The 25,393-nt window shown below is 38.4% G+C and overlaps 1 protein-coding gene across 4 annotated transcripts in view; it reads left to right on the top strand.

Moving 5' to 3' along the window:
• Positions 1–25,393, top strand: part of RASA2 (RAS p21 protein activator 2) — a 129,866-nt gene that overhangs the window by 62,298 nt on the left and 42,175 nt on the right. For all 4 annotated transcript variants that reach the window (XM_036332368.1, XM_036332366.1, XM_036332369.1 and 1 more), the window contains exons 6-9: positions 16,484–16,567; positions 18,215–18,287; positions 22,646–22,722; positions 23,697–23,798. In XM_036332368.1, coding sequence (XP_036188261.1) covers positions 16,484–16,567; positions 18,215–18,287; positions 22,646–22,722; positions 23,697–23,798 — 336 coding nt within the window. The remainder of the gene's footprint in view (positions 1–16,483; positions 16,568–18,214; positions 18,288–22,645; positions 22,723–23,696; positions 23,799–25,393) is intronic.

The raw sequence follows: 25,393 nt of genomic DNA, 5'->3' as shown, positions 1-25,393 counted from the left end.
TCTCCCATCCTAAAACACATACCTTTCAAGACCTCATCTCCACCACTCTCATTCCCATTTCTCTGTTCTCCTTCGAAGATAGATTTCTCAAAGTATAGTCCTATATAATAAAAGCCTAATATGCAAATCGACTGAACAGTGGAACGACTGGTTGCTATGATGTCCACTGATGACCAGGGGGCAGATGCTCAATGCAGGAGCTGCCCGCAGGCCCCAGGCCAGCCAAGGTGGGTGCCAGCAGGGGCCCCCTGATCGCCCTGCCAGTTGCCCCACAGATCGGCCCTGATCGCCGGCCAGGCCTAGGGACCCTACCCGTGCATGAATTTTGTGCACTGGGCCTCTAGTTGTCTAATAAATGTAAGTGTGTCTACACCAGAGGTCCTCAAACTTTTTAAACAGGGGGCCAGTTCACTGTCCCTCAGACATTCCACACATGCGCACTGCGGGCCCGGGACGAGTCGGCTGCTAAGCAGGACGCGCAGCGGCGGCAAAAACACCCGATGGGCCAGATAAATGTTTTCGGCGGGCTGCATGTGGCCTGCGGGCCGTAGTTTGAGGACCCCTTGTCTATACACTAGCTCAGTTCACTGAGAAGGCTTAGAAACAGTGTCACCGCAGTAGCAATGAGCATACTTAGCACCCATATTTTGGTTTCTAAATAGCATTCTCCAATCAGTACTGTCTGGTAGATCTTTCTGTGGTGATGAAAATGTTTTGTATCTTAACTGCCAGTATAGTAGCCACTAGCTATGTGTGTGGCTATTAAAACTTGAAATATGGGTAGTGCTACTAAAAAACTAATTTTTTAATTTTTTCTAATTTCAATTAAATTTAAGTAACCACAAGTGGCTAATGGTTACAGTATTAGCCAGAGCTGCACCAGTAAAAAGAACTTGGACTTCTTTTTAGCAGTGGCTAATTTCAAGGCTTGGGCAGAGAAGGAAAACTGAACGGTTTTAGGATGGAGGAGACTGAGATGTGACAACTAAACGCAATTGAGATCCTATATTGCATCCTGGACCAGAGAAAGGACATTGGTGAAGTTTGAGTAAGGTCTATAGACTAACATTGTATCAGTGTTGGTTTCCTGTTTCTATAAATCTACTTTGGTTACACAAAATCTTAATATTGGATGATGGGTATACAAGAACTCTATATATTATTTTTTATAACTTTTTGAAAGTCAAATTATTTAAATGATAAGTTTAAAAAATGTGTTTATTACCTTGTGCAATCAACCCATGTCTTTTTTCTAAGCTCCAAACTCATATGTCCACCTGCCTTTTTGGCACCTTCACTTTGATATCTCACAACATCGCAATTTAACACATTTAAAACTGAAGTACTGATTCCCATATCTATCCAGCTCCTCCCCACAGCCTACCAAATGGTATCACCATCCACCTAATTGCTCCATGCATAATTCTGGGAGGCATTTAAAATCTCACACATTGGATCCATTTCTTATTGATTCTATACAATAGTTCATGAATTTTCTAATTTTTAATAATATCTACTGATGTCCTTATTTCAAACTACCAATCATTTCCTACCTTGACTATTTCAGTGGTCTCTTCTTCAGTCTTCAACTCTGCAATGCATTCTCTTTATAGCAACCCAGAGTAATCTTTTACGACATAAATTAGATTCTGTCATTCCCCTGCTCAAACACGTAGTGATTTCCCATTGCATTTAGAATAAAGTGCAAGTCCCTTATCTTGGCCCACAAGATCCAGCATGTTCTGACTCTGCCTGCCTCTTTGATTTCATCTTGCGGCATGCTTTGTTTAGTAGTCCCTATGCCTGCTGGCCTTCTCTCAATTCCTCAAATGTGACATACTCTTCCAGTTTAGAGTTCTACAGAAATGTGCTGTTCTTTTTACCTAGAATGCCCCTTGACCATTCTTTTTTTTAGCTGGTTCCTTCTCACCCTTTAGATTTCAGCTTAAATACCACTTATTTTGAAATAGGCCATTCTATTCTTTTTCCTTCATAACACTTACCACTATTTGTCATTACTATTTTTTTCTTTATTGCTTACCATCTACTCCTTCAAGTGGACTCTCAGCTCCATGAGGTCAGGAAACATGTTTGTCTTGTTCACCTCATCACCCCATTACCTGACACTTAATAGGCACTAAATTTTTGAAACAACTAAATGAAAAAAGAAGGTAACATTTGTCTGGAAGAATCAGCATGATGAGTGTTTGTGTGTATGTGTGTATATAATTAAAAGCAGTTTGATATTACTTAGTATGTGTAGTTTGAGTCAAAGATTGGTCTGAAGTTGGTGAAGTAGGCTAGAGCTAAATCTTGAGGCTCTTATGTACCATATGAACTTAATGATGGAGGTTGAGGTCAGTGACTGGAAACCTTTCTGCTTTCCTAATGTAAGTATTTAGCGCTATTCATTTTCTTCTAAGTACTACTTTAGCTACCTCTCACTAATTTTAATATGAATTTTCATTTTTATTCATTTTAAAATACTTTATAATTTATTTTATTTTTCAACTTATGGATTATTTAGAGGTGAGTTACTTCATTTCCAAATATTTGAGGATTTTTCAGATATCTTTTTGTTGTTGAATTCTAATTTAATTCTGCTGTTGTCAACATATTTTGTATGATGTGAATACTTTTAAATTTACCCAGACTTGTTTTTTGCCCCCAAAGACTATTTTTTTTTTATTTTAGTAATTATTTTATTTAGTGGAATATATCTAATATATTATTATTTCATCACGTAATCAACATATAAAAAACTATTAATGAGATATGTTACTGTTTTTCCATACCATGTCTTTGCAATCTGGTGTGTATTTTATACTTAGAGCACATCATATTTTGGAGCAACTACATTTCAGGTGCTGAATAGCCAGATGTAGTTAGTGATTATTCTACTGAACAGCACAGTTCTAGAAATTTTTTATTAACAGTAATCTGCTAGGTACTTACAACTGATAAAGGGGGCACCCAGAAGAAGGCATCAAGAAGATTGTGTCCTTCAAGTGAATACTATTGCCAAAAGCAATACTAGGGAATATTTTCATATTTCAGTCAATTTTTAAAATTAGTCTGAATCATCAAGAAAATGACATTTGTCTTTGAGTCACTACTGTGAATTTAAAAATAATATATTTTTTGTTCTCTATGAAATAATTACAGTTAACATGAATTTTTCTTAAGGTCTTTAAATATAGCCAAAACTATGGCTAGGATTGAAAATTTTACTTTTTTTTAAAGCAACATTGTTTTCTTTCTTTTTTTTTTTCTGTTTTATTTTTTTAAATTGTTTTATTGCTTAAAGTATTACAAAGGGTATTATATATGTCTCCTTTTTCCCCCCGCCCTTGACAATCCCCTGGCCTCCCCTACCCCCCAGTGTCTTATGGTCCATTGGTTATGCTTATATGCATGCATACAAGTCCTTCGGTTGATCTCTTACCACCACCACCCCCCCTCTCTTTAGCCCCCCTACTCTCCCCGGCCTTCCCGCTGCAGTTTGACAATCTGTTTGAGGCAGCTCTGCCTCTGTATCTATTTTTGTTCATAAGTTTATAATGGTCTTTATTATCCATGAATGAGTGAGATCATGTGGTATTTTTCCTTCATTGACTGGCTTATTTCACTTAGCATAATGCTCTCCAGTTTTATCCATGCCATTGCAAATGGTAAGAGTTCCTTCCTTTTTACAGCAGCATAGTATTCCATCGTGTAGATGTACCGCAGTTTTCTAATCCATTCATCTACTGATGGGCACTTAGGCTGTTTCCAGATCTTAGCTATGGTGAATTGTGCTGCTATGAACATAGGGGTGCATATATGCTTTCTGATTGCTGTTTCTGGTTTCTTGGGATATATTCCTAGAAGTGGGATCACAGGGTCAAATGGGAGTTCCATTTTCAGTTTTTTGAGGAAACTCCATACTGTCTTCCATAGTGGCTGCACCAGTCTGCATTCCCACCAGCAGTGCACGAGTGTTCCTTTTTCTCCACATCCTCTCCAGCACTTGTCGTTTGTTGATTTGTTGATGATAGCCAGTCTGACAGGTGTGAGATGGTACCTCATTGTTGTTTTGATTTGCATCTCTCGGATGATTAGTGACTTTGAGCATGTTTTCATATGTCTCTTGGCTTTCTGAATGTCCTCTTTTGAAAGGTGTCTATTTAGATCCTTTGCCCATTTTTTGATTGGATTGTTTATCTTCCTTTTGTTAAGTTGTATGAGTTCCCTATAAATTTTGGAGATTAGGCCCTTATCAGATATGACATTGGCAAATATATTTTCCCACACAGTGGGTTTTCTCGTTGTTTTGTTGATGGTTTCTTTTGCTGTGCAGAAGCTTTTTATTTTGATGTAGTCCCATTTGTTCATTTTCTCTTTAGTTTCAAGTGCCCTAGGAGCTGTATCAGTGAAGAAATTGCTTCGGCATATGTCTGAGATTTTGTTGCCTTTGGATTCTTCTAGAATTTTTATGGTTTCCTGTCGTACATTTAAGTCCTTTATCCATTTTGAGTTTATTTTTGTGTATGGTGTAAGTTGGTGGTCTAGTTTCATTTTCTTACATGTATCTGTCCAATTTTCCCAACACCATTTATTGAAGAGACTATCTTGACTCCATTGTATGTTCTTGCCTCCTTTGTCAAATATTAATTGAGCATATTGGTTCGGGCCAATTTCTGGGCTCTCTATTCTATTCCATTGATCTATATGTCTGTTCTTGTGCCAGTACCAGGCAGTTTTGAGAACAGTGGCTTTGTAATACAGTTTGATATCTGGTATTGAGATCCCACCTACTTTGTTCTTTCTCAGGATCGCTGCAGCTATTCGGGGTCTTATTTTATTCCAGATGAATTTTTGGAGAGTTTGTTCTAGATCTGTGAAATATGCCATTGGTATTTTAACGGGAAGTGCGTTGAATTTATAGATTGCTTTGGGTAGTATGGACATTTTAATGATGTTGATTCTACCAATCCATGAACACGGTATGTTCTTCCATCTGTTTATGTCTTCCTCTCTCTCTTTTTTCAACGCCCTGTAGTTTGCTGAGTAGAGGTCTTTTACCTCTTTAGTTAAGTTTATTCCTAGGTAGCTTAATTTTTTTGGTGCGATGGTAAATGGGACTGTTTTTTTAGTCTCTCTTTCTGAAAGTTCACTATTGGTGTATAGAAATGCCTTAGATTTCTTGGGGTTAATTTTGTATCCTGCTACATTGCCAAATTCATGTATTAAGTCTAGTAGTTTTTTGATGGAGTCTTTAGGGTTTTGTATGTATAATATCATGTTGTCTGCAAATAAGGACAGTTTTACTTCCTCTTTTCCAATTTGGATGCCTTTTATTTCTTCTTCTTGTCTAATTGCAATGGCTAATACTTCCAGTACTATGTTGAACAGGAGTGGTGAGAGTGGGCATCCCTGTCTTGTTCCTGTTCTTAGGGGAAATGGTGTTAGTTTTTGTCCATTGAGTATGATGTTGGCTGTGGGCTTGTCATATATGGCTTTTATTATGTTGAGGTATGATCCTTCTATTCCCACCTTGCTGAGAGTTTTTATCAAAAACGGGTGTTGGATTTTGTCAAACGCTTTTTCTGCATCAATTGATATGACTATGTGGTTTTTTTCTTTCAATTTGTTTATGTGATGTATCATGTTTATTGATTTGCGGATATTGTACCATCCTTGCATCCCTGGGATAAATCCTACTTGGTCATGGTGTATGATCTTTCTGATGTACTGCTGGATCTGATTTGCTAAGATTTTGTTGAGGAATTTGGCATCTATGTTCATGAGGGATATTGGCCTGTAATTCTCTTTCATTGTATTGTCTTTACCTGGTTTTGGTATTAGGGTGATGCTGGCTTCATAGAATGAGCTTGGAAGTGTTCCTTCCTCTTGAATTTTTGTAGTAGTCTGAGGAGGATAGGTTTTAGTTCTTCCTTGAATGTTTGGTAAAACTCCCCTGTGAAGCCGTCAGGTCCTGGGCTTTTGTTTGCTGGAAGCTTTTTGATGACTGCTTCAATTTCTTCCATAGTTACTGGTCTGTTGAGATTTTTAGATTCTTCCTGATTGAGTTTTGGAATGTTGTATTTTTCTAGGAATTTGTCCATTTCCTCCAGGTTGTCTAGTTTGTTGGAGTAGAGTTATCCATCGTATTTTTTAACAATCATTTGTATTTCTGTGGGGTCTGTTGTTATTTCGCCTCTATCATTTCTGATTTTGTTTATTTGGATCCTCTCTCTTTGGTTCTTGGTGAGCCTGGCTAGAGGTTCGTCAATCTTGTTTATCCTTTCAAAGAACCAGCTCTTGGTTTCATTGATTTTCTGTATTGTTTTTTTCATCTCTATGTCATTTATTTCTGCTCTAATCTTTATTATCTCCTTCCCTCTGCTCACTGTGGGGTTTTCTTGTTGCTCTCTTTCTAATTCTTTGAGATGTAGAGTTAGATGATTTACTACCATTTTTTCTTGTTTTTTGAGATAGGCCTGTAGAGCTATAAACTTCCCTCTCAGGACTGCTTTCATTGTATTCCATAGGTTTTGGATTGTTGTGTTTTCATTGTCATTAGTTTCCAGGATGTTTTTAATTTCTTCTTTGATCTCATTTGGTAACCCAATCAATATTTAATAACATGCTATTCAGCTTTCAAGTGTTTGCGTATTTTGGGTTGTTTTTATTGTAGTTTATTTCTAATATTATGCCCTTGTGGTCTGAGAAGATGCTTGGTATGATTTCAATCTTCTTGAATTTAGGGAGACTTTGTTTGTGACCCAATATGTGGTCTATTTTTGAATATGTCCTATGAGCACTTGAGTAGAATGTATATTCCGTGGCTTTGGGGTGAAATGTTCTGAAGATGTCAATTAAGTCTATCTGATCTAGTGAGTCATTTAGGATTGCTGTTTCTTTGCTGATTGTTTGTCTAGAGGATTTATCCAGTGATGTCAGTGGTGTATTAAAGTCCCCTACTATTATTGTATTGTTGTTGATCTCTCCTTTGATATCTTCCAGGAGTGTTTTTATGTATTTGGGTGCTCCTGCATTGAGTGCATATATGTTTATCAGGGTTATATCTTCTTGTTGTATTGATCCCTTTAGTATTATGAAGTGGCCTTCCTTATCTCTTGTTATGGCCTTCACTTTGAGGTCTATTTTGTCCGATATAAGTATTGCTACCCCAGCTTTCTTTTCATTTCCATTTGCCTGAAAGATATTTTTCCATCCCTTCACTTTCAGTCTGTGTGAGTCCCTTCTTCTGAGGTGGGTCTCTTGTAGACAGCAAATGTATGGGTCATTTTTTTTTACCCATTCAGCCACTCGATATCTCTTGGTTGGAGCATTTAGTCCGTTTACGTTTAAAGTTATTATTGAAAGGTACTAGTTTGTAGCCATTTCTTTTTTTGTGTTGCTGTTTTCTTTCTGAGCTTTTTATTTCTTCTTTTTACACCAGTCCCTTTAGCATTTCTTGCATTGCTGGCTTGGTGGTGATAAACTCCCTTAGCCTTTTTTTGTCTGTGAAGCTTCTTATTTCCCCTTCAGTTTTGAATGGTAGCCTGGCTGAATAGAGTATTCTTGGATTCAGTCCTTTGCTTTGCATCACTTTGTAAATTTCCGTCCATTCTTTTCTGGCCTGATGTGTTTCTGTTGAGAAATCATTTGATAATCTAATGGGAGATGCCTTGTATGTAACTTCCCATCTCTCTCTTGCAGCCTGTAAGATTCTCTCTTTGTCCTGAACATTTGCCATGGTAATTATGATGTGTCTTGGCGTGGGTCTTTTCGGGTTCACCTTGTTGGGGACTCTCTGTGCTTGTGTGACTTTATTCTTCCCCACCTCAGGGAAGTTTTCTGATATTATTTCTTCGAATAGGTTTTCTAATCCTTGTTCTTTTTTCTGTTGTTCTGGCACCCCTATCATTCATATGTTGTTTCGTTTCATGTTGTCCCAAAGCTCCCTTAGACTCTCCTCCTGTCTTTTAATTTTTTTCTTCAGTTGCAGTTCAGTTTGGGTGTGTTTTGCTTCCTCGTCTTCTAATTCACTAATTCGGTCCTCCGCTTCTCCTAGTCTGCTGTTGAAACTTTCAATGGTGTTTTTTATTTCAGCTATATTGCTCTTCATTTCTTCTTGGTTCTTACATAAGTTATTGATTTTTTCATTTCTTTCTTCTTGCTTCTTGCATAAGTTGTTGATTTTTAACTCCATCCGGTTTATGCACTCTAGGACCCTTAATTTGAATTCTTTTTCTATCATGTTGCATACCTCTGTATCACTTAGCTGCTTTTCTGGCGAGTCCTCCTTTTCTTTCCTTTGGGGTTTTCTTTGTCTATCCATGTTTGATCTCACTGACATATCTAGATGTTGAGTCGTTCAGTGGCTGCTCCCTGGGTGGCAGTGTCTCCTCGGGCTGTGGTTGCTCCTTGGGCAGTTGTGGTAGCAGCTGCTCCTCAGTTGGCATCAGCTCCTCTGGTGGGTGCTGTTCACAGCTGTGGTGGCTCTTCTGGCTGGTGGGGGGAGGCTTCACATATAGCTGCTGTTCCTCAGACAGAGGGTGTGGTGATCAGGAGGCTGCTGTTGTTTGGATCTGCTGCGTTAATGTAAAGGCACAAAATACAACACAATAAGGCACCACGTACCAGGCACTGAACACAAATGTATTCATGATATTAATAACCCCAAATAAAGGTGACCACCCTAGCTAAGAGAATTAGGGGATAAGAAAGAAAGAAGAGAAAAAGGTAAAAGAGAAAAAAGAAAAAAGCTAAAGAAAGAAAGGAAAAAAAAAAGGAGTGCCAAAATGAAATTGGGAAAAAGGAGGGGAAAAAAGTAAGAGAGAATGAAGTAGAAGAGGGGAAGAGACTATTTATATGAGGAGAAAACTCCAATAGCACCGCCACTAATCCCAACAAATTCCAGCAACAGATCCCTGGAGATGAATGCAAACTACAAACAACCAATAATGTCAAGCAAGGCAAGCAAAAACAGAAGCAGAAAAATAACCAGGGGGGTTGGGGGGGGGAGGGGGGAGAATAAAAAGGACCAACCGAAAAAGAAAAAGAAAAAGAAAAACAACCTCACAAACAATCCTAAAAAAAACCCCAATATACTCAACAATCAAGCAAACAACACCAAAACAATAGAGAGAGAAAAGAAGAAAAATTTTGGATAGTGAAGAAAGATAAGGGAGAGGTGTATAAGGATTTAGAGCAGGGGATTGGAAATAGGATATATAAGTAGGGTGAAATTTTGATGGGGTTAAAAGAAGGAATAGGGAAAATCTAAGGCAGGACTAGGGTAAGAGAAACAGGACAACAAAAGGGGAAAAGTGAGGAAGAGGGTTTTAGTATAGAGATAAAATTGAGGTAGAGAAAAATGATGCTAAAGGAACGATGAAAATAGAATGTAGAGCACTAATCCCAAAATAAAATAAAGAGAAAATAAAATGGCACTTTAAAAAATGGTAAAATGGTAGCAGTAATAATACTGGTTAGAAATAAAAATGTAATTAAAAGGGTAAAATCAGGTGATGAAAAAAGAAAAAAAAATTGGTTTCTTAGTTAAAAGGTGAAAAAATAAAAATTTGCAGTAGTGAAGGTCCTTCTGTTCTTCTACTCTTCAGTCTGGCATGCCTTAGTCCTGCCAGGGATTCAGGAGAGTGTTGAATTTCCCTGCGATACACTGTTCCTCTGTGTTGCAAACCACAGTCCTGATTTTAAAGCAGGCCGTATTTGTTTCCCAGATTGCCTTAATTTGTGTTTACCTAAGAGTCAGTTTGTGGCTCAGCCTCTGGGTGGCAGTGCTTCTGGATTGGCCTCCGAGGCTATACAGCCTCTCTATCCAGTAGTTAGGGTTTATTTTCTCTATTGCACTTAAAATTGGTTTGGGGAAGTCCACTGCCCAGAGCTGGTTCTTTAATCATTACCCCGCTCTGTGTTGTTGCTGGGACTGAAAGTCCCTCTATAGGCCAGACCCTGTTAACTCCCAGGGACTAATCAGATTATTTTAATCCTTCATCTTGTTCAGGGTGGAATCTGGGTGTGGCTGTGCTCCTTGCCTGGGGGCTGGAGGTAGGAATCCTAACCTCTGGAGAAAACGGCTGCCCTAGTCCTGGGCTCAGGGGTGACTCAGCACTCAATTTGCTGCCACCTCTCCTGGCCCCCCTTCTCTCCTCAGCCTCTCCCCAGATTCCACTCGTCCCCACCTTCTCCCTCTCTTCAGCACAGGTGAGTGTCGGTATCCGAAATGTCCTATGAACAGGGTTCAGTGAAAACAAACAAACAAATGCTGGCCGCGGAAACGGGGAAGGCTGAGTCTCTGTAAGCTCCTCTCTTACCGGCACTGCATGGTCTGGTCAGCTCTTCAGGCTGCCTCTTTTAGGCTCAGTCCTCCGTAACTACAGAACCCAGATCTCAAATCCCCCGGCGCTAACAGTCCCTCGGATCTACTTTCCCCAGTCGGGCTGTGCCTGTCCCAAGAGATGCGGCTGTGTGCCACTCGGTCTCCCTCTGACCCTCTGGGCTCAGAGGTCTGGCAGACTTTGCTGCCCAGATACCTGTTTTGTTTTTTTACATTTCCAGGGGAACTCTGCCCTTCCCGGCTGTAAACTGTCTCACCAGCTGAGTAATTTCACCAATTCGGGGTGGGTGTTATTAGTTTCAGCTGCTTACTCCATTTGCTCCGGAACAAGACCTGGGATGCGTCTGCCTATTTCACCACCATCATGAATCTCTGGAAGACTATTTTTTATAAATGTTAACTAGAGGCCCAGTGCACAAAAATTTGTGCACTCAGGGGGGTCCCTCAGCCTGGCCTGTGCCCTCTTGCAGTCTGGGACCCCTCGGGGGATGTCCACCTGCCGGCTTAGCTCCGCTTCCCGGGGGGGGATCAGGCCTAAGCTGGCAGTCAGACATCCCTCTGGCAGCCCGGCAGCCCTCGGGGGATGTCCACTTGTTAGCGGGGAGCGGTCCTAAGCTGCAGTCGGACATCCTTAGCGCTGCTGAGGAGGCGGGAGAGGCTCCTGCCACCACTGCTGTGCTGGCAGCTGTCAGCCTGGCTTGTGGCTGAGCAGAGCTCCCCCTGTGGGAGCGCACTGACCACCAGGGGGCAGCTCCTGCATTGAGCGTCTGCCCCCTGGTGGTCAGTGTGTGTCATAGTGACCAGTCATTCCCAGTTGTTTTGCTGTTAGGGTCAATTTGCATATTACCCTTTTATTATATAGGATTACATCAGGTCTGTTTCCTCCCTGAATTTCTATCAGTTTTTACTTCATTTATTTTGCAGCTCTCATGTTAGGAGCTTAACATTTAGGATTGTTATGTCCCCTTGATAAGTTGAACTCTTCATCATTATAAAATGACCCTCTATCGCTTTGTTGTGAAATCTACTTTGTCTGATGTTAGTATAGCCATTTTGACTGGCTATCTTTCTTCCTTTTTTAATGTTTCTAATTCACATTCTAAATATAACTTTAGCCGAAACGGGTTTGGCTCAGTGGATAGAGCGTCGGCCTGCGGACTCAAGGGTCCCAGGTTCGATTCCGGTCAAGGGCATGTACCTGGGTTGCGGGCACATCCCCAGTGGGAGATGTGCAGGAGGCAGCTGATCGATGTTTCTCTCTCATCGATGTTTCTGACTCTCTATCTCTCTCCCTTCCTCTCTGTAAAAAATCAATAAAATATATTTAAAAAAAATAAAATTAAATAAATATAACTTTAGTTTATATTTGTATCTCTTCCCTCTTAATAAAAATCTTAATTTCTAACATTAACATAATTACTTATCTTCTATATCTTGTGAGACATAAAAAATAAATTTAAAGTAATATTGCCAATATTACCACTGACAGGTAGGTTAGTTACTGAATGAAGTTTAAGAGATCTTTCTGTTATTTGTTCTAAGAATATATGTCACTAAGGATGTAGTCAAATACTGTGTTCTAGTCCCTTGAAATTAATTCTTTTTTGTTTCTTAGTGGTTTCTCGGGTTTTTATTTTTAAGGATTGCTTCTTAAGTTTAATTTTACTTTTGATATGTAAAGGTTTTTATGTTTCCAAAGTCAGAACTTATATACGATATATTTGGGGAAGTATCACATCCATTCCCAACTCTGTAGCCTCCTTACTCTTATATTTAAAAGTTTTGGACTTTTTCCCCATTATTTTTGAAAATATAAGCAAATACACATACATACATCTACACTAATAAAAGAGAAACATGCAAATTGGTGTCACTCCGTTACACCTATCAGCCAATCAGGGCGAGTATGCAAATTAACCCAACAAAGATGGCGGCGGCCACAGAGCTAGAGGCTTGGGTTGCCCCGGCGATGGAGGAAGCCAAGCTTCCCGCCTGCCCTAGCCGCCACTCAAGGGAGAGAACAACACGCAGGCACGGCCAGGAGCCTGAGAGATCAGCACAGAGGGGCACCTGCTCCAAGCCTCCGCGGTGTGGCTGAGGGCAGGCCCAGTGGGGACACACACACACACACACACACACACACACACACACACACACACGGGGTGCCTGCTCTGAACCTCTGCTGCCAGACTGTGGCTTAGGCCTGCTCCCTGGGCCATCAGTAGGACATCCACTGAGGGCTCCCAGACTGTTAGGGGGGACAGGCTGGGCTGAGGGACCCCCACCCCCCAGTGCACGAAATTTCATGCACCGGGCCTCTAGTATATAAATAAAAATACATTTACATTTCCCACTCAATTCTTACACAAAGTGTAGTGTTCTGTAACTTCCTCTTTTTTTACTTAATTATATATCCTGAAAATCACTCCATGTCAGAGTAATTAGAGAATATTTACCTTATTCTTTTTGACAACTGCATAGATTCCAATATAAAGATTTACAATAGCTCATTTGATCAGAGCCCTACTGATGGACATTTGGGTTGCTATTACCCATATACATACTGAGTGTTCTTTTGATTAAGTATTAGCATAGTATGTATTTTTCCATTCTTTTACTTTTAACCTAATTTTATTTTTTTATTTAAAGTGAGTTTCTTATAGGTAGCATATAATTTTCTTTTTTTCTTCAATCTGAAAATCTCTGCTTTTTAATTGGCATGTTTAGACCATTAACACATCTTTTTAATATGTGTTTATTGCTCTGTCTTTGTATCTAATCTTTTCTTCTGCTGTATTGAATCTTCTGTTACTCCCATATAGTGTGTTTTTCTTGTGAGGCCTGTGTTTTTCATCTCTAGACTTACATTTTTAATTAAATTTTTACTGTCTTCTGTGTCTATACCAGACATATGAAATGCAGTTTAATAACTGATTTTTAATATCCTTATCTACTAGTTCTATCATCCATGTCATTTTTGGACCTGTTACTATTGATTTGTTTTTCATTGTGAGTCATATTTTTTTGATTCTTTGTGTTTCTGCTTATTTTCTGTTGTAATTATACTTTGTGAAGTTGCTGAATATTTTTGTATATATTCCCATGAATATACTTAAGGACTCAGTTAAGTTACCTGGAAATAGTTTAATTCTTTTGTGTTTTGCTTTTAAGCTTTATTAGGTGGAACAAGAGTTGGCCTTTTGTCTAGGGCTTATATTCTCCCACTATTGAGGTAGCACCCAGTTTTCTGTGGCTGCTTAGACCTCTTTCTAGCCACTTGTGGGCTTCAGGAATTGTTCCCTTTGCTCTTTTCAAATGGTTCTTTCCCAAGCCTCTGGTAGTTTCCTCATATGTGTATGATTATCAGCACTCAGCATTCTTGTACCTTTCTGGAGGTTTTTTTTCTGTGTGCAGTTTTCTTTCTTTCAGCATTCTGCCCTGGAAACTCAAGTCACTTTGGCCTTCCCCAACTGACAATTCTCCCTCCTCTTCCCAGGAAAACTGTATAACTGTAAGCTGGGACATTTGGAGGGCTCACCTTGTTTATTCCCTCCTCAGAAATGACTATCCTGTGCTACTGATTTTGTCCTTTTTTAAATAAAGTTTTTTCTAGTGGGAGGGTAAATCTATTTCCTGTTCTTTCATCTTGGCTATATGAAGAAGTTAACATTTGTCTTTTAGTTAAAAAAAAAAATCCAAGGAAAAGAATCAAATCACTCTATATTATAAACTAGTTTGGACTAAATTTATTTTCCTTTTTAATTTCTAAAAATAAATGTATTAATATCAAATGCTTTATATCTGATGTATAAACAAGATATAAGATAATGTATACTATGGTGGTCATTTTCAACATTTTCTGCTCATCTATGGTTTATGATATGAAACTACTTGGTTTACTAATTGGAAGAATAGTTGTATCCTATGTATTAGAAACATAGTATTCCGTAATATATGTAGCAAATAAAATAATCGGTATTTATAATATTATTTGTTTTTCACAAAACTCAATTTTTAAACTCTTACATTTAAAAATTGAATATTTCTGATGATTTTTATAGACTTATAAGTATCATTGTTTTGGGGTATTATAGAAGTCTTTGTATACTGCATTTTTCTCAGTTTTTTTATACTTCATACAATTATAGTAAATTTCTATAATTAAGATTCTCATAATTAGTGTTTACATGAGACACATTTGTATTACAAGGAGAGTAATACAATGTATTCAGGCACCGGGGGAATGTAGAAGGATGCTAGACCTTAGACACAAGTAAGAAAGTAGAAGTTGGGTCTTGGCCCACTTCTTACAAATTTTGTGTTACCTTGTTAGCCTTATTTTGTTACTTTCTGACATAACCTTTTTGGGCCTTCTTTTTTAAAATGGCATGATGGTACTCTTTGATACTCCAAAGCAGTTGTGAGAATTGAATGCTTTTGTAAAAATGCATAGTGAACTGCAAATGCTATATAAAAATCAGGTATCATTCTGAGGTTTAGCCTGAGAAATGTAAGTTTCACACAGTATGTACAGTGGGAAAGTTTGATTGTACCTAAGCCTAACATTAATAACCAGAATCATTATCTTGGCCTGTGCTTTCTTTGGTTAGTTTCAGAAATTTTTAAAATTTGTTTTTGATACCAATTTAATAGAAATGAGTCATATTATCATTTCTTTCTTTACTCGGCAGTACACTATTTGTACTTCACCACATATATGATCTGTGGGTTGTGGAGAGAAATGAGGATGTTGCTCAATAGCCCACATCTTTCAATGAAGAATACTTCTCAGCAGCACTGACAAATTTCTCTTAGCATTAGGAAATGCAGATAGATATTAAACTGAATTCATGAACTCAATAATATTTTGTGAGAAAATTTGAGGAGCAAGTCATTGAGTCAGATTTTGTGATCTCTCTAAATACCAACTGCTGTTACCCATGGAGTGGATTAGATGCCTTGGTTTTTATGGTGTAAAACATTTTCAACAGAATGATGCAGGAGCTGTTGCTGAGAATCAGAATAAAAGGCTACATACAAACGCATCTGGGGCTTGCCCTCCATATATGAATCAGATTTTGTTGTTATTTTGAGTTTTTTATTTTCTATATCTGTTTCTATTTTTATTTACATAGCATGATTGTTGAATAACATGCAATTAAATCAGAGCTTTCTGGTTCACAGCCTAGCATATTTTTTTAATCAATTTTGTAATAAATAACCCTCTGACATCACAGCCTATTGCTATGAGAATAGAACATTAAAAAATTGGCAGCACAAATTTATTTAACAGGGTAGCTCAGGATAAGTTTGAAGGAAAAGAGGCCAAGCTACATTTCCCATTTTTCAAGTATTGACTTGGCCCCTTTAATTCCTAAAGATATCTAACAAATATGAAATTTGAAAATATGCACCATTAAGAAACATATTCACTGAAACCAATGGAAGGTATTCCTATCACAGGTCTAGTGTACTTGTCAGGAATAGGGTTGTGAAGTCAATGAATCACAGCTCCATGTGATGCACAGGCCTTTCCATCCGGTTCCAATGTGGTTCCTCACGGTACAGCCAGCATTAGAGCGGGATGGAAGTTTCCAGAGAAAGGCCAGGATACCCTGGACCACCCAGGAGGTCAAAGGGCCCACAAAGCCGGATATCTCCCCCCCTGGCGGGTACATGGTGTCGTTCCTTTTTGAATCAGATTTTAAGTGGAAACCACAGTTGTTTCCTTGTTTCTCATTCATGCTTTTAGCAGAGGATGTGCTGCCACAGATCTGGCTAAGTTTTGTAGTTTCACCTTTAAGGTTCACACCGCTTTCTTTTCCTTTTTAGAAGCCACAGCAGTTTTAATATATTGTCAAACCACAAAATGTACCTTGTTAGATATTTAGTGAGGCTATGTATGCTAAATATTATTTGGTAGTCTCAGTACTGATTGTATAATCCTGTTTTGGGATTATAGCATAAATAAATGCAGGCATACATACATATATTTGGGGTAGGTGTTGTATAACACCAAGCATGTGGAAAATAATTTTAACTCTTTGAATATGTTAATTTGTATTTAAAAATAATGTCTTATATTGCCTAACCTGAATATTACATATTAATTTTCTTTTATTCTTCCCTTAGCATCAAGGCGTGCCATGGGTTGCCTCTCATAAATGGACAAAGCTGTGACCCTTATGCAACAGTTTCTCTAGTGGGCCCTTCTAGGTAATGTTTATTGAATTATGAGATTTTTAAGTTTTAAAGTTTGATGTAAGAATTATAAAATTAAGGTTCTAAGAGCAAATGCTAAGTAGCTATTTGTTACACAAAATAAGGCTTTGAAAGAAAAATCTTTAGTGAGTTCTATTATATACTTGTAAACAACTGAGTCCTGTTTTTATAGAAAGAAAATGGATATCATTTCAAATCTGCCAGACTCTTAGGCTGTGGGGAAGGAACATCAGTTTTATAGTAGTGAAAATGTACTTGAAAACATAAACTTCACTTTCTTTATTCATCATCAGCCTTCCTACTGGCAAATGTCTTAGGTTTTATGCAGGTAAAATTCTGTTTTGATAAAGACCAGTTCAGAATAAGGCAGTTTCCATATTACCTGGAAAGCAGCTCAGGACCAAAACTGCCTTATCTACTCACGGCATCTGTGCTGAGAGAATTCAAGGTGTAGACAAAGTGCTCAAGTACCAGGACATGGAGTGCACCCACCAAATCATTAACTTAATCAGGCTAATTTAAGGGAAACCTGTAGCACTTTGTACTGTTTGGTAGTTTATAATTTCATTATGGTTTTTTTCAGACCCTGACTAGTCTGAAATTTATCTACAACTGGAAGGTTAGAATCAGGAAACAGAGCACAATATTCCCCCTACACAAACACAACATTCAACACACAGACACACATTCCTTCTCCCCAGTCCCAAGCTCTCTAGGTATTCTTATTTTTTAGAAAATCACCAGTGAGTCACTTGAAAAAATTTGTGTATGTGTGTAAAATACCTAGCACCATGTCTGGTATTTATTGGGCACTCAAACAGTGGTATGCTATTAACATACATGGTTTTAAATTTAAAAGGAGATAGATACCCTGTCTTATAACATTCATGCTGTCGGAGGAATTTAATTTTATGTGTTAAAAATATTTAACCTGGTTGAGCTGTTTTTGGTTTCTGTCTTTGTTTGTAGTCTATACCTGATAGGCAAATGCTTAAGTGTAATTGTTTAGTGACATACAGATAGAAACTATTTGGCATATGAATTTTTTTATAGAAAATCACTATTTTTGATATTGTAATATAATTGTATATGATGTTAACTTTGGAGGAGGCTGGGGAAAGGCTGTGTGGGACTTCCCTATTTTTTGTAACCTCCTCTGAATCTATAATTACTTCAAAATAAATAAATAAAAAACTTTTTTTTATAAAGTCTCATTGTAGCTGAAGCCCAGGAAGTAAACTGAGTTAAGAATGCTTTTTGTGTTTCTCAGATATTTTTCAACATAGGTAAAGGCACTCTGAATCTCATTGTCTTCCTTCTGCCATTTATTCTAAGTTGCTTATATATTAGAATGTGTTATTAAAACCCCTGACATAAGCTTGGCAGTCAATCTGGTATAGCCATAGAGAGAATCATACAGTTTTGCTATATATCAGGTATACAAAACTTGAGTATTCTTTGATTTGAATTTTTAGACACCTCATTTGCTACCCCCCTCCCCCAAGTAATATTTAAAACTGCAGTCTTCCCTGAGGCATCTTAACAGCTGAACAGAGGTCAGGCTCCTTGGTTGGAAATAGCATGTTTTATAATTGTGTGCTGTTAAGTTCTACAAGGTAAAACTCTACCACATTGGAACAGGAATGACCAAAAGAAGACAAAAGTAAAGAAGAAAACAAGCAATCCACAGTTTAATGAAATCTTTTATTTTGAGGTAATTTTCTGTTTTATATAAATTTTAATATTTAATACTGATTGTTGATTTACTTCTTTTTTCAAATTACTGCCAGAGTAATCATTTTACCAACTAATGTAACTAAGCAGTCCTCAGCTGAAAACAGGAGAGCCATGGTGCAATGCAGTTGAGGCTCAATATATAAAACAAATGAAGGCAGAGCTCTGATTGGTTTGGGGATGGGGAGTTCTAGGGGCACACCCACTTGCCAGTCATCCTCAATATCACACCCTTCTCTGTGCATCCCCCCACCTCAGCCAACCCCCCCTCCCCCCCCCAGCACACACACCTGACAGACAGTGGCCACAGGACTCTTCTGCAGAGTAGTGTTTGAATACCACTAGTGAAGTCAGAACAACTTAGTTCTGTTGTTCTACATTTATTAATGGTTGTTACATCTAGCCTAGAGAAAAGGAAGGGGCAACTTGGAACAAGCATATGGCCCTTTGAAAGTCAAGACCTGACCTGCTTGTTCTATCCAAGCATACCTATTAGGCCTGAAACGTTCATTCAAAGGGTTCTTTGTTGAGCTGATTATAAAGATAAGTTTCAGTGTCTGCTAGTGGAACAAGAGACACAAACACACATGCAAGTGTACATGCAGCAGTAACATGAAGTAGATATTGAGGACCAGCTGAGTTAGTAAAGTCAGAGGAAAGAGAGTATTACAGAGAAGGAGCATTTTGAGGTAGAACAGAAAGTTGTGTCCAAAGACAGCAAGTAGTAATTTGCCTGGAAGGTTTATGTAAGGGAATAATGGGAACTAAGCTTTAAAAGATAGAGTAAGACAGCGGTTCTCAACCTGTGGGTTGCGACCCCTTTGGTGGTCGAATGACCCTTTCACAGGGGTCGCCTAAGACCATCCTGCATATCAGATATTTACATTACGATTCATAACAGTAGCAACATTACAGTTATGAAGTAGCAACGAAAATAATTTTATGGTTGGGTCACAACATGAGGAACTGTATTTAAAGGGCCAGAAGGTTGAGAACCACTGGCCTAGCTGGTTTGGCTCAGTGGACAGGGCGTCGACCTACAGACTGGAGGGTCCTTGGTTCGATTCCGGTCAAGGGCATGTTCCTCGGTGCAAGCTAGATCCCTGGCCCTGGTCGGGACACATGTGGGAGGCAACTAATCGATGTGTCTCTTTCATATCGAGGTTTCTCTCTCTCTCTCTCTCCCTCCACTTCACTCTCTCTTAAAAACAATGGGAAAATATCCTCAGGTGATGATTAACAACAACAACAAAAAAAAGAGTAAGACCACCTAATCAAAGGCCTGCGTGCCTGCCTGAAGTGCTTAAATACTAGCCTTTGAATTTTTTGAGACTGGAAACTGTAAGAGTAATGCAGTATTTGAGGAAGAATTAACCATGATCTGCAGGCCAAATGGCTGAGGGAGAGAGAACAGAGATCAAGAGACTGTGATTAAAAAAGTTAGGGAGGTGGGGAGGAAGTAGATCTGATCCAAGAGAGTAATATGGAAATAGAGAAGAAGGGACAGATGAAAAGGAATGGCAAAGGCAAGATAGTGAATTAGTTATAGGAGAAAAGACAAAGGGAGGAGTCAACTGTTGTCTTCATGATTTCATATCTGGAGAAATAGAAAAATTAAGAGAAGGAAAACAAGTGGTTCATTTTGGGGAATAATTAGCTTGAGGTCTGACATGTAAAATCCTCCAATAAGCAGTTTATGACTGAAACTTAAGACGGGGGATAGTTGCAAATAAAGACTCAAGACTTGCTTACAGAGAGTCAAGAAAGGCAGGGGGTAGAGGTAGGTACACAGTGAAGGAGAAAAGTGTAGACAGGCAGTTCTGGCACTCATTCGGTATTCAACTTTGAGCACGTCTCTTCGTTTCTGTACTTGAGCTTCCTCATTTTTGAGATGAGGATAATAAATCTAGCTGCCTGCTTCAGAGCAGTGATCTGATGAACAAAGGAGATAATAGATCTGAAAGCACTTTGTCAGCTATGCAGCACTTGCAGCTCTTGGGACAAAATAAGAAATAAAACCTTAGAGAAAACCCATAGTTGTAGGTTCTGTGGAAAAAGAGGTACCAGAGGAAGAGGCAAGAGAGCAGAAGGTTTCCAGGATAGTGCTTGGGCACCGCAGAGAAAAGCATGTTTCTGGAAAAGGAGGTACTGTTGTGTGATTGCTCCTTCAGATAGAGGGGTCAGTTAAGGTGAGAACTAAGAACCCATCATCCGACTTGGTGATTAAGAGCAGGGTTTTAGGCGGGTGACCTGTGAGGAAGCCAGATATGAAGAGTTACTGTAGTGAGTGGGTGGTGAGGAAGTGGAGGCTGTGAAGATGGTTTACAGTTTTCAGATATTTGTCTGAGAAAGGAAGGGGATAAAGGGACTATAGTTTAAGGGGAGAATTTTTCTTAGCCTTAGTGACATTAACAAACTGGTAAAGAAAACTGTAATTAAATCAATTAGAGACCACAACCCTAAAAGGACATACCTGGAAAGCTGCTGAATAGTCTATTAGGATCTTTCCCCAGAATCTCTCCTAAAATCTCAACCCTTGAAACCCTTAGGAAAGAGGACCCAGTGCGCTCTCCCTCCTGGGAGCAAGCCAGAGCCTTTCCCCTTCCCTTCTCCTTCCCCTTCCTCCCCACCCTCCCAGGTGTCTTACTTTTTGCTTCCTGACTCCCAAACTCCCTGGGCCTGCCCTTTACCTCTATAACAGGTGCCGGGGTTCTTGTCCCGGCATCTAAAAGGGTTCAGGAATCTGGAGAAGGCTGTGCGTAGATTAAATAGGAGTCCAGAGACGAAGCATAATTTTGAAAGGCATTTGGGGGTCAGAGGAACCCAGTTTAAAGGAAACTAAGATCTAAGTTCTCCTCATCTCAGGACCCCATGATTTTTATTAACACAACTTGTCCTGAGGTGAGGCAGAGATACACACTTCAAAGGGTATACACAGCATTGTCAGAATGGGGGAATTAGCCTACGGCTGTTCAGGTATTTGGCCAGTAGGAGGCAATAACATGTAGATTAAGATGCCCTGAGCTGTCTGGCAGCCAACAATCAATTTAATGTATCCCATTCAGGTTTGGGGAAATGCCCTCAGCCATTCCCAACAGGTGACTACATGTATGACTCAACCCTGTTGAGTCCCCAAATTCCATCAACCTTTTGATGAAACTTGCAATTATGACATGCTAGAATTGGCTTCTGGCAACAGGGATGGGGACCGTCCTGCCTGTGAGATTTGGCCTGGCCCTGCCGAGGCAACCACAGGCTGGACTCGAAATTCAATAAATCTAGGAGCTTTTTTCAGAGCAACATAAATTTATATTGAGTCAATTATATTAACAATCCTATATAATAAAGAGCTAATATGCTAATTAGACCAAATAGGAGAATGACCATCTGGACGAAGCCGGGGCTGTGAGGGCTGAGGCAGTTGCACAAATTTCATGCATCCGGCCTTTAGTTATGTTATAACTATCGAAATGGCCCTTGGCAGGAAAAAGGTTCCCCACCCCTGCTCTATAACTTGTTTCCTAAGCCTGTTTCTTCTAGGAATTACTTTTTCTACCTCTGTGATTTACCAAATAAATATTCTCTTAAAAAAAAAAAGTGAATGCTTACTGTGTATTACGTGTGGGTGGAGTAGTTTAAGAAAAGAGGAGGATCATATCTTGTTGAGAAGAGGAGGGAGAAAACTCACAAGTAGAAAGGACTTTATGGGAATGGACATGTTCAGGTGGATTGTAGTTGAGGAAGTTCCTGCCAATGGCCTTGATATTTTCAGTAAAAATGTGAGAAGGAAGTATAAGGGTGGCATTGGTATCTTGAGAAATACGGGACAATGCAGCTTCACTGAAATACAACACTCATTGAGTCACCAACAGATTACAGATGAGCCAGAGAACCTGATGTTGCTTTATATTGAGTTGATAGGGAAGGGTATGGAGGCAAGGTTGCTTTTGGTAATTTTTAATCCTCATATACTTACTGATTTGAGAGAGAGGATGGGAGGGACAGAGGGAGGAAGGGTGGGGGGGGGGGAGGAAACAAACATCCATCAGTTGCCTCCTGTATGGTATGTGCCCAACAGGGGATCAAACCCACAGCCTTTTGGTGTATGGGATGACACTTCCACCAATTGAGTCACCCTGCCAGAGCTGCTTTCGCTATTTTCACACCACCTTATTCTTCCATGGCTATTTTTGAAATTAGCTTTTGGGTAAAATATTACTAGGCATTTTCCTCTGTTTATAATAAACAAAATTGAAGATTTTAAAGGTGATTGATTTAAGGTCATGTAGGAAAAAGATATTTCAAAAATTTTTTTTTACTAGAATATTCTGTTTACAGGTAACCAGATCCAGTAGTTACACCAGAAAATCCCAATTCCAGGTAGAAGAGGAGGACATTGAAAAGCTAGAAATTAGGTATGTGACTTGGAGTTTTACAGAATTTCTTTTTTCTGTGCCAAAAAAAATCCTAAATTTAACTGGAAAAGGTGAACCAATCTTAATAGAATTCTCTTTAGCAAGTTGGTTGATGAAACTTAGAGGAACATGCATCTAACTTAAATCCAAATTATCTTTCCAAAATATGATTCTTGACAGAACAGTCTTTATAACAGAAATAGTCTTTATAAACAAAGATGAACTAATTTTCACCTATTTTATTTTAACAAATTTCTCAAATTTAATTGCTCCTTAAATTTCTGAATCATAGCATAATGGATGCAAAAAAAAATATATAGAAAAGTAATTACATATTAGCCTATTTAGAAATAATGTTTTTATTCTTCTTAACATATCTGCTGTCTAACAGAAATTTCAGTGAGGTAAGAAGTCTTGTAAGATAATTCAACAGGTGCATGTGTTTGAAGTTTGTGCCATTTCCTAGATCTTAAATATCTGTGCTGTTTGGAAGGGGAAAGTTTTTGTAAATGCATGTATAGGTGTGGTGTTAACAGTGTGTTCATCTAAAGGATGTGTTAATCACATGTTTGGAATGATCAGGTAGTATGTTTTTCTAAATTGCCTATCTTTACACATTAACTGATTTTAATTGAGAAACTGTAGTTTCTTTTCTCCAATTCAACAAAGTAACTCTATAGTCCTTATTGTTACAGGTTATAATATTAAAATAAAACCTAGACTTTGAAACTAAGAAACTTAAGTTCTTTCTTTTAGACTATTTAAAATGGTTACTTTCTGTGCTTATAAATAAAAGCTACTGCAATATTTTGCTTTCTTAGTTTAGATAGTGAGGTATATGACAATGCTAACATCTCTTTTAAGCATGTAAAATTAATGCTATAATCCAAATCAAAGTAATTTGAAGCTGTTTGGTGGTGTGTGTTCTCTTAAGCATTCTTTGCAAACAAATAAAGCCAGTTTTAAATTTTCAGGATTGACTTGTGGAACAATGGAAACCTGGTCCAAGATATTTTCCTAGGGGAGATTAAGGTTCCTGTGAACGTGTTAAGAAATGATACCTCTCATCAAGCCTGGTAAGAAAACAAACATTCTAGTGAACTCTCTATATTATACTGTACATGCAAATAAATGCTTACAATAATCATAATGAAATAAGCCAAAATCATTAACATTAATTGATCTGGTCAGTAATTTATTGTTGCAGAAATGTAAGTACATTGACCTCTGGTACTGAGACAAAAGTACTGAATTGTCTAGGGATATTTTTCTGTTTAAAAACTAAATCCTATCTCTAAGGGGAAGTGGAAAACATTTTAAACATCACATAAGAGTTGCCCACATAAGACGATGCTTCGTCACAAATTAACATCTGCAGTTGAGAAGCTTCATTAATGGTCATGAAAACTATGGATTTTTGAAGGCAAAGGGTTTGTTGTAGGGAATCAGCTATTTATGGGATCTAACCAGTGGTTCTTCACCACACCCCACTGAAACGCAGTATAGATGGCCCTGATGTTATTTTCTAAATGTCTAGGGTCTGGGTATTGTTGAGCTGATTCAGTTAATATACTTTCAGGACTCTGGTGGTCACAACATTATTTTACCTTTTATGACTCTTAATAGTGACATTAAACTGATGTTAAACTAAACTTAATGCTTAGGCATTAAATTGATGTTACCTTCCTTAGCAGAATTGGTGTGTAGCTATTGTTTGTTCTGTTTGTGGTACTTGGAAGCTCTGTATCCTGTCCTTCCCAATTGGTTGCCCCTCAACCCTCATGCTAGACTTGGGTTTCAGCTGAGTGTGAAAGAACATGCTTTTCTCATTCACTAAACTTTTAAGGCGCACTTTTTAGAACTCGGTTTCAGTTGCCTGAAAGAGGAGTTGAAACTGAGTGTTTAGATGTTTCTTACCATGGGCACCAGTCTCGTTTGTCTTTAGAAGAGCCTGCCTTTCCTGATTGGCCATCAGACATTCTTCCCTTTGGACTCTGTTGTCCTCAAGCAGTTATCCCTTGAAGACTGATTTTTAGACTCTCAAAATTTTTATTTTTTAGCTCTTGCTAATACAAATCTAAGATTTATTGGCCTTTATGGTGGCATTTTGTATGTTATAATTTCTAAAATGTATTCACAGAAGAGGGAAAAATTAAACTTAGTCACTGTGAAAAATTAATAAACATTTGTCACCTTCCCACCCGCCCCCATCCCCACATGTCTTCTTTCACCTTCCATAAAGTTCTGTACATTTTAAAATGAAAATTTTGAACTCAGTTTTTTTAGTCTTTAAAATAATATGCCAAACTACTCATTACAAAATAAAAAGTAAGTTGTGCCTCCCAGAGCCCCTCAAAGTGAAATGTGCCACTTAGCCTGTATGTTAAGTAAGACTATCTCTAGGCGGGCCCTCCCAATGTGGCAAAACTTTGTCCAACTACCTTGGCAGGATGGAAGAACACTAACAAACAGAAATTAAATTTATTCCTATAGATTTTTTTTTTTTTTTTTTTGCCAATGGTATTTTAAAATAACTTGCCAAAGTATAAGTGCTAAATTTTATCTAGTATGAAATAGGGACATCTGCTAATTTATTTATATTCCCATAGATGTAATGTAGAAATTAAATTCCTCTTAAGTAGAAATTATTAAACTCTTAGCCTCCTTTGTC

The sequence above is a fragment of the Myotis myotis genome, unplaced genomic scaffold, assembly GCF_014108235.1.
Source record: "Myotis myotis isolate mMyoMyo1 unplaced genomic scaffold, mMyoMyo1.p scaffold_m19_p_13, whole genome shotgun sequence".
NCBI lineage: Eukaryota > Metazoa > Chordata > Mammalia > Chiroptera > Vespertilionidae > Myotis > Myotis myotis.
This window is presented reverse-complemented; position numbering and strand designations above follow the sequence as displayed.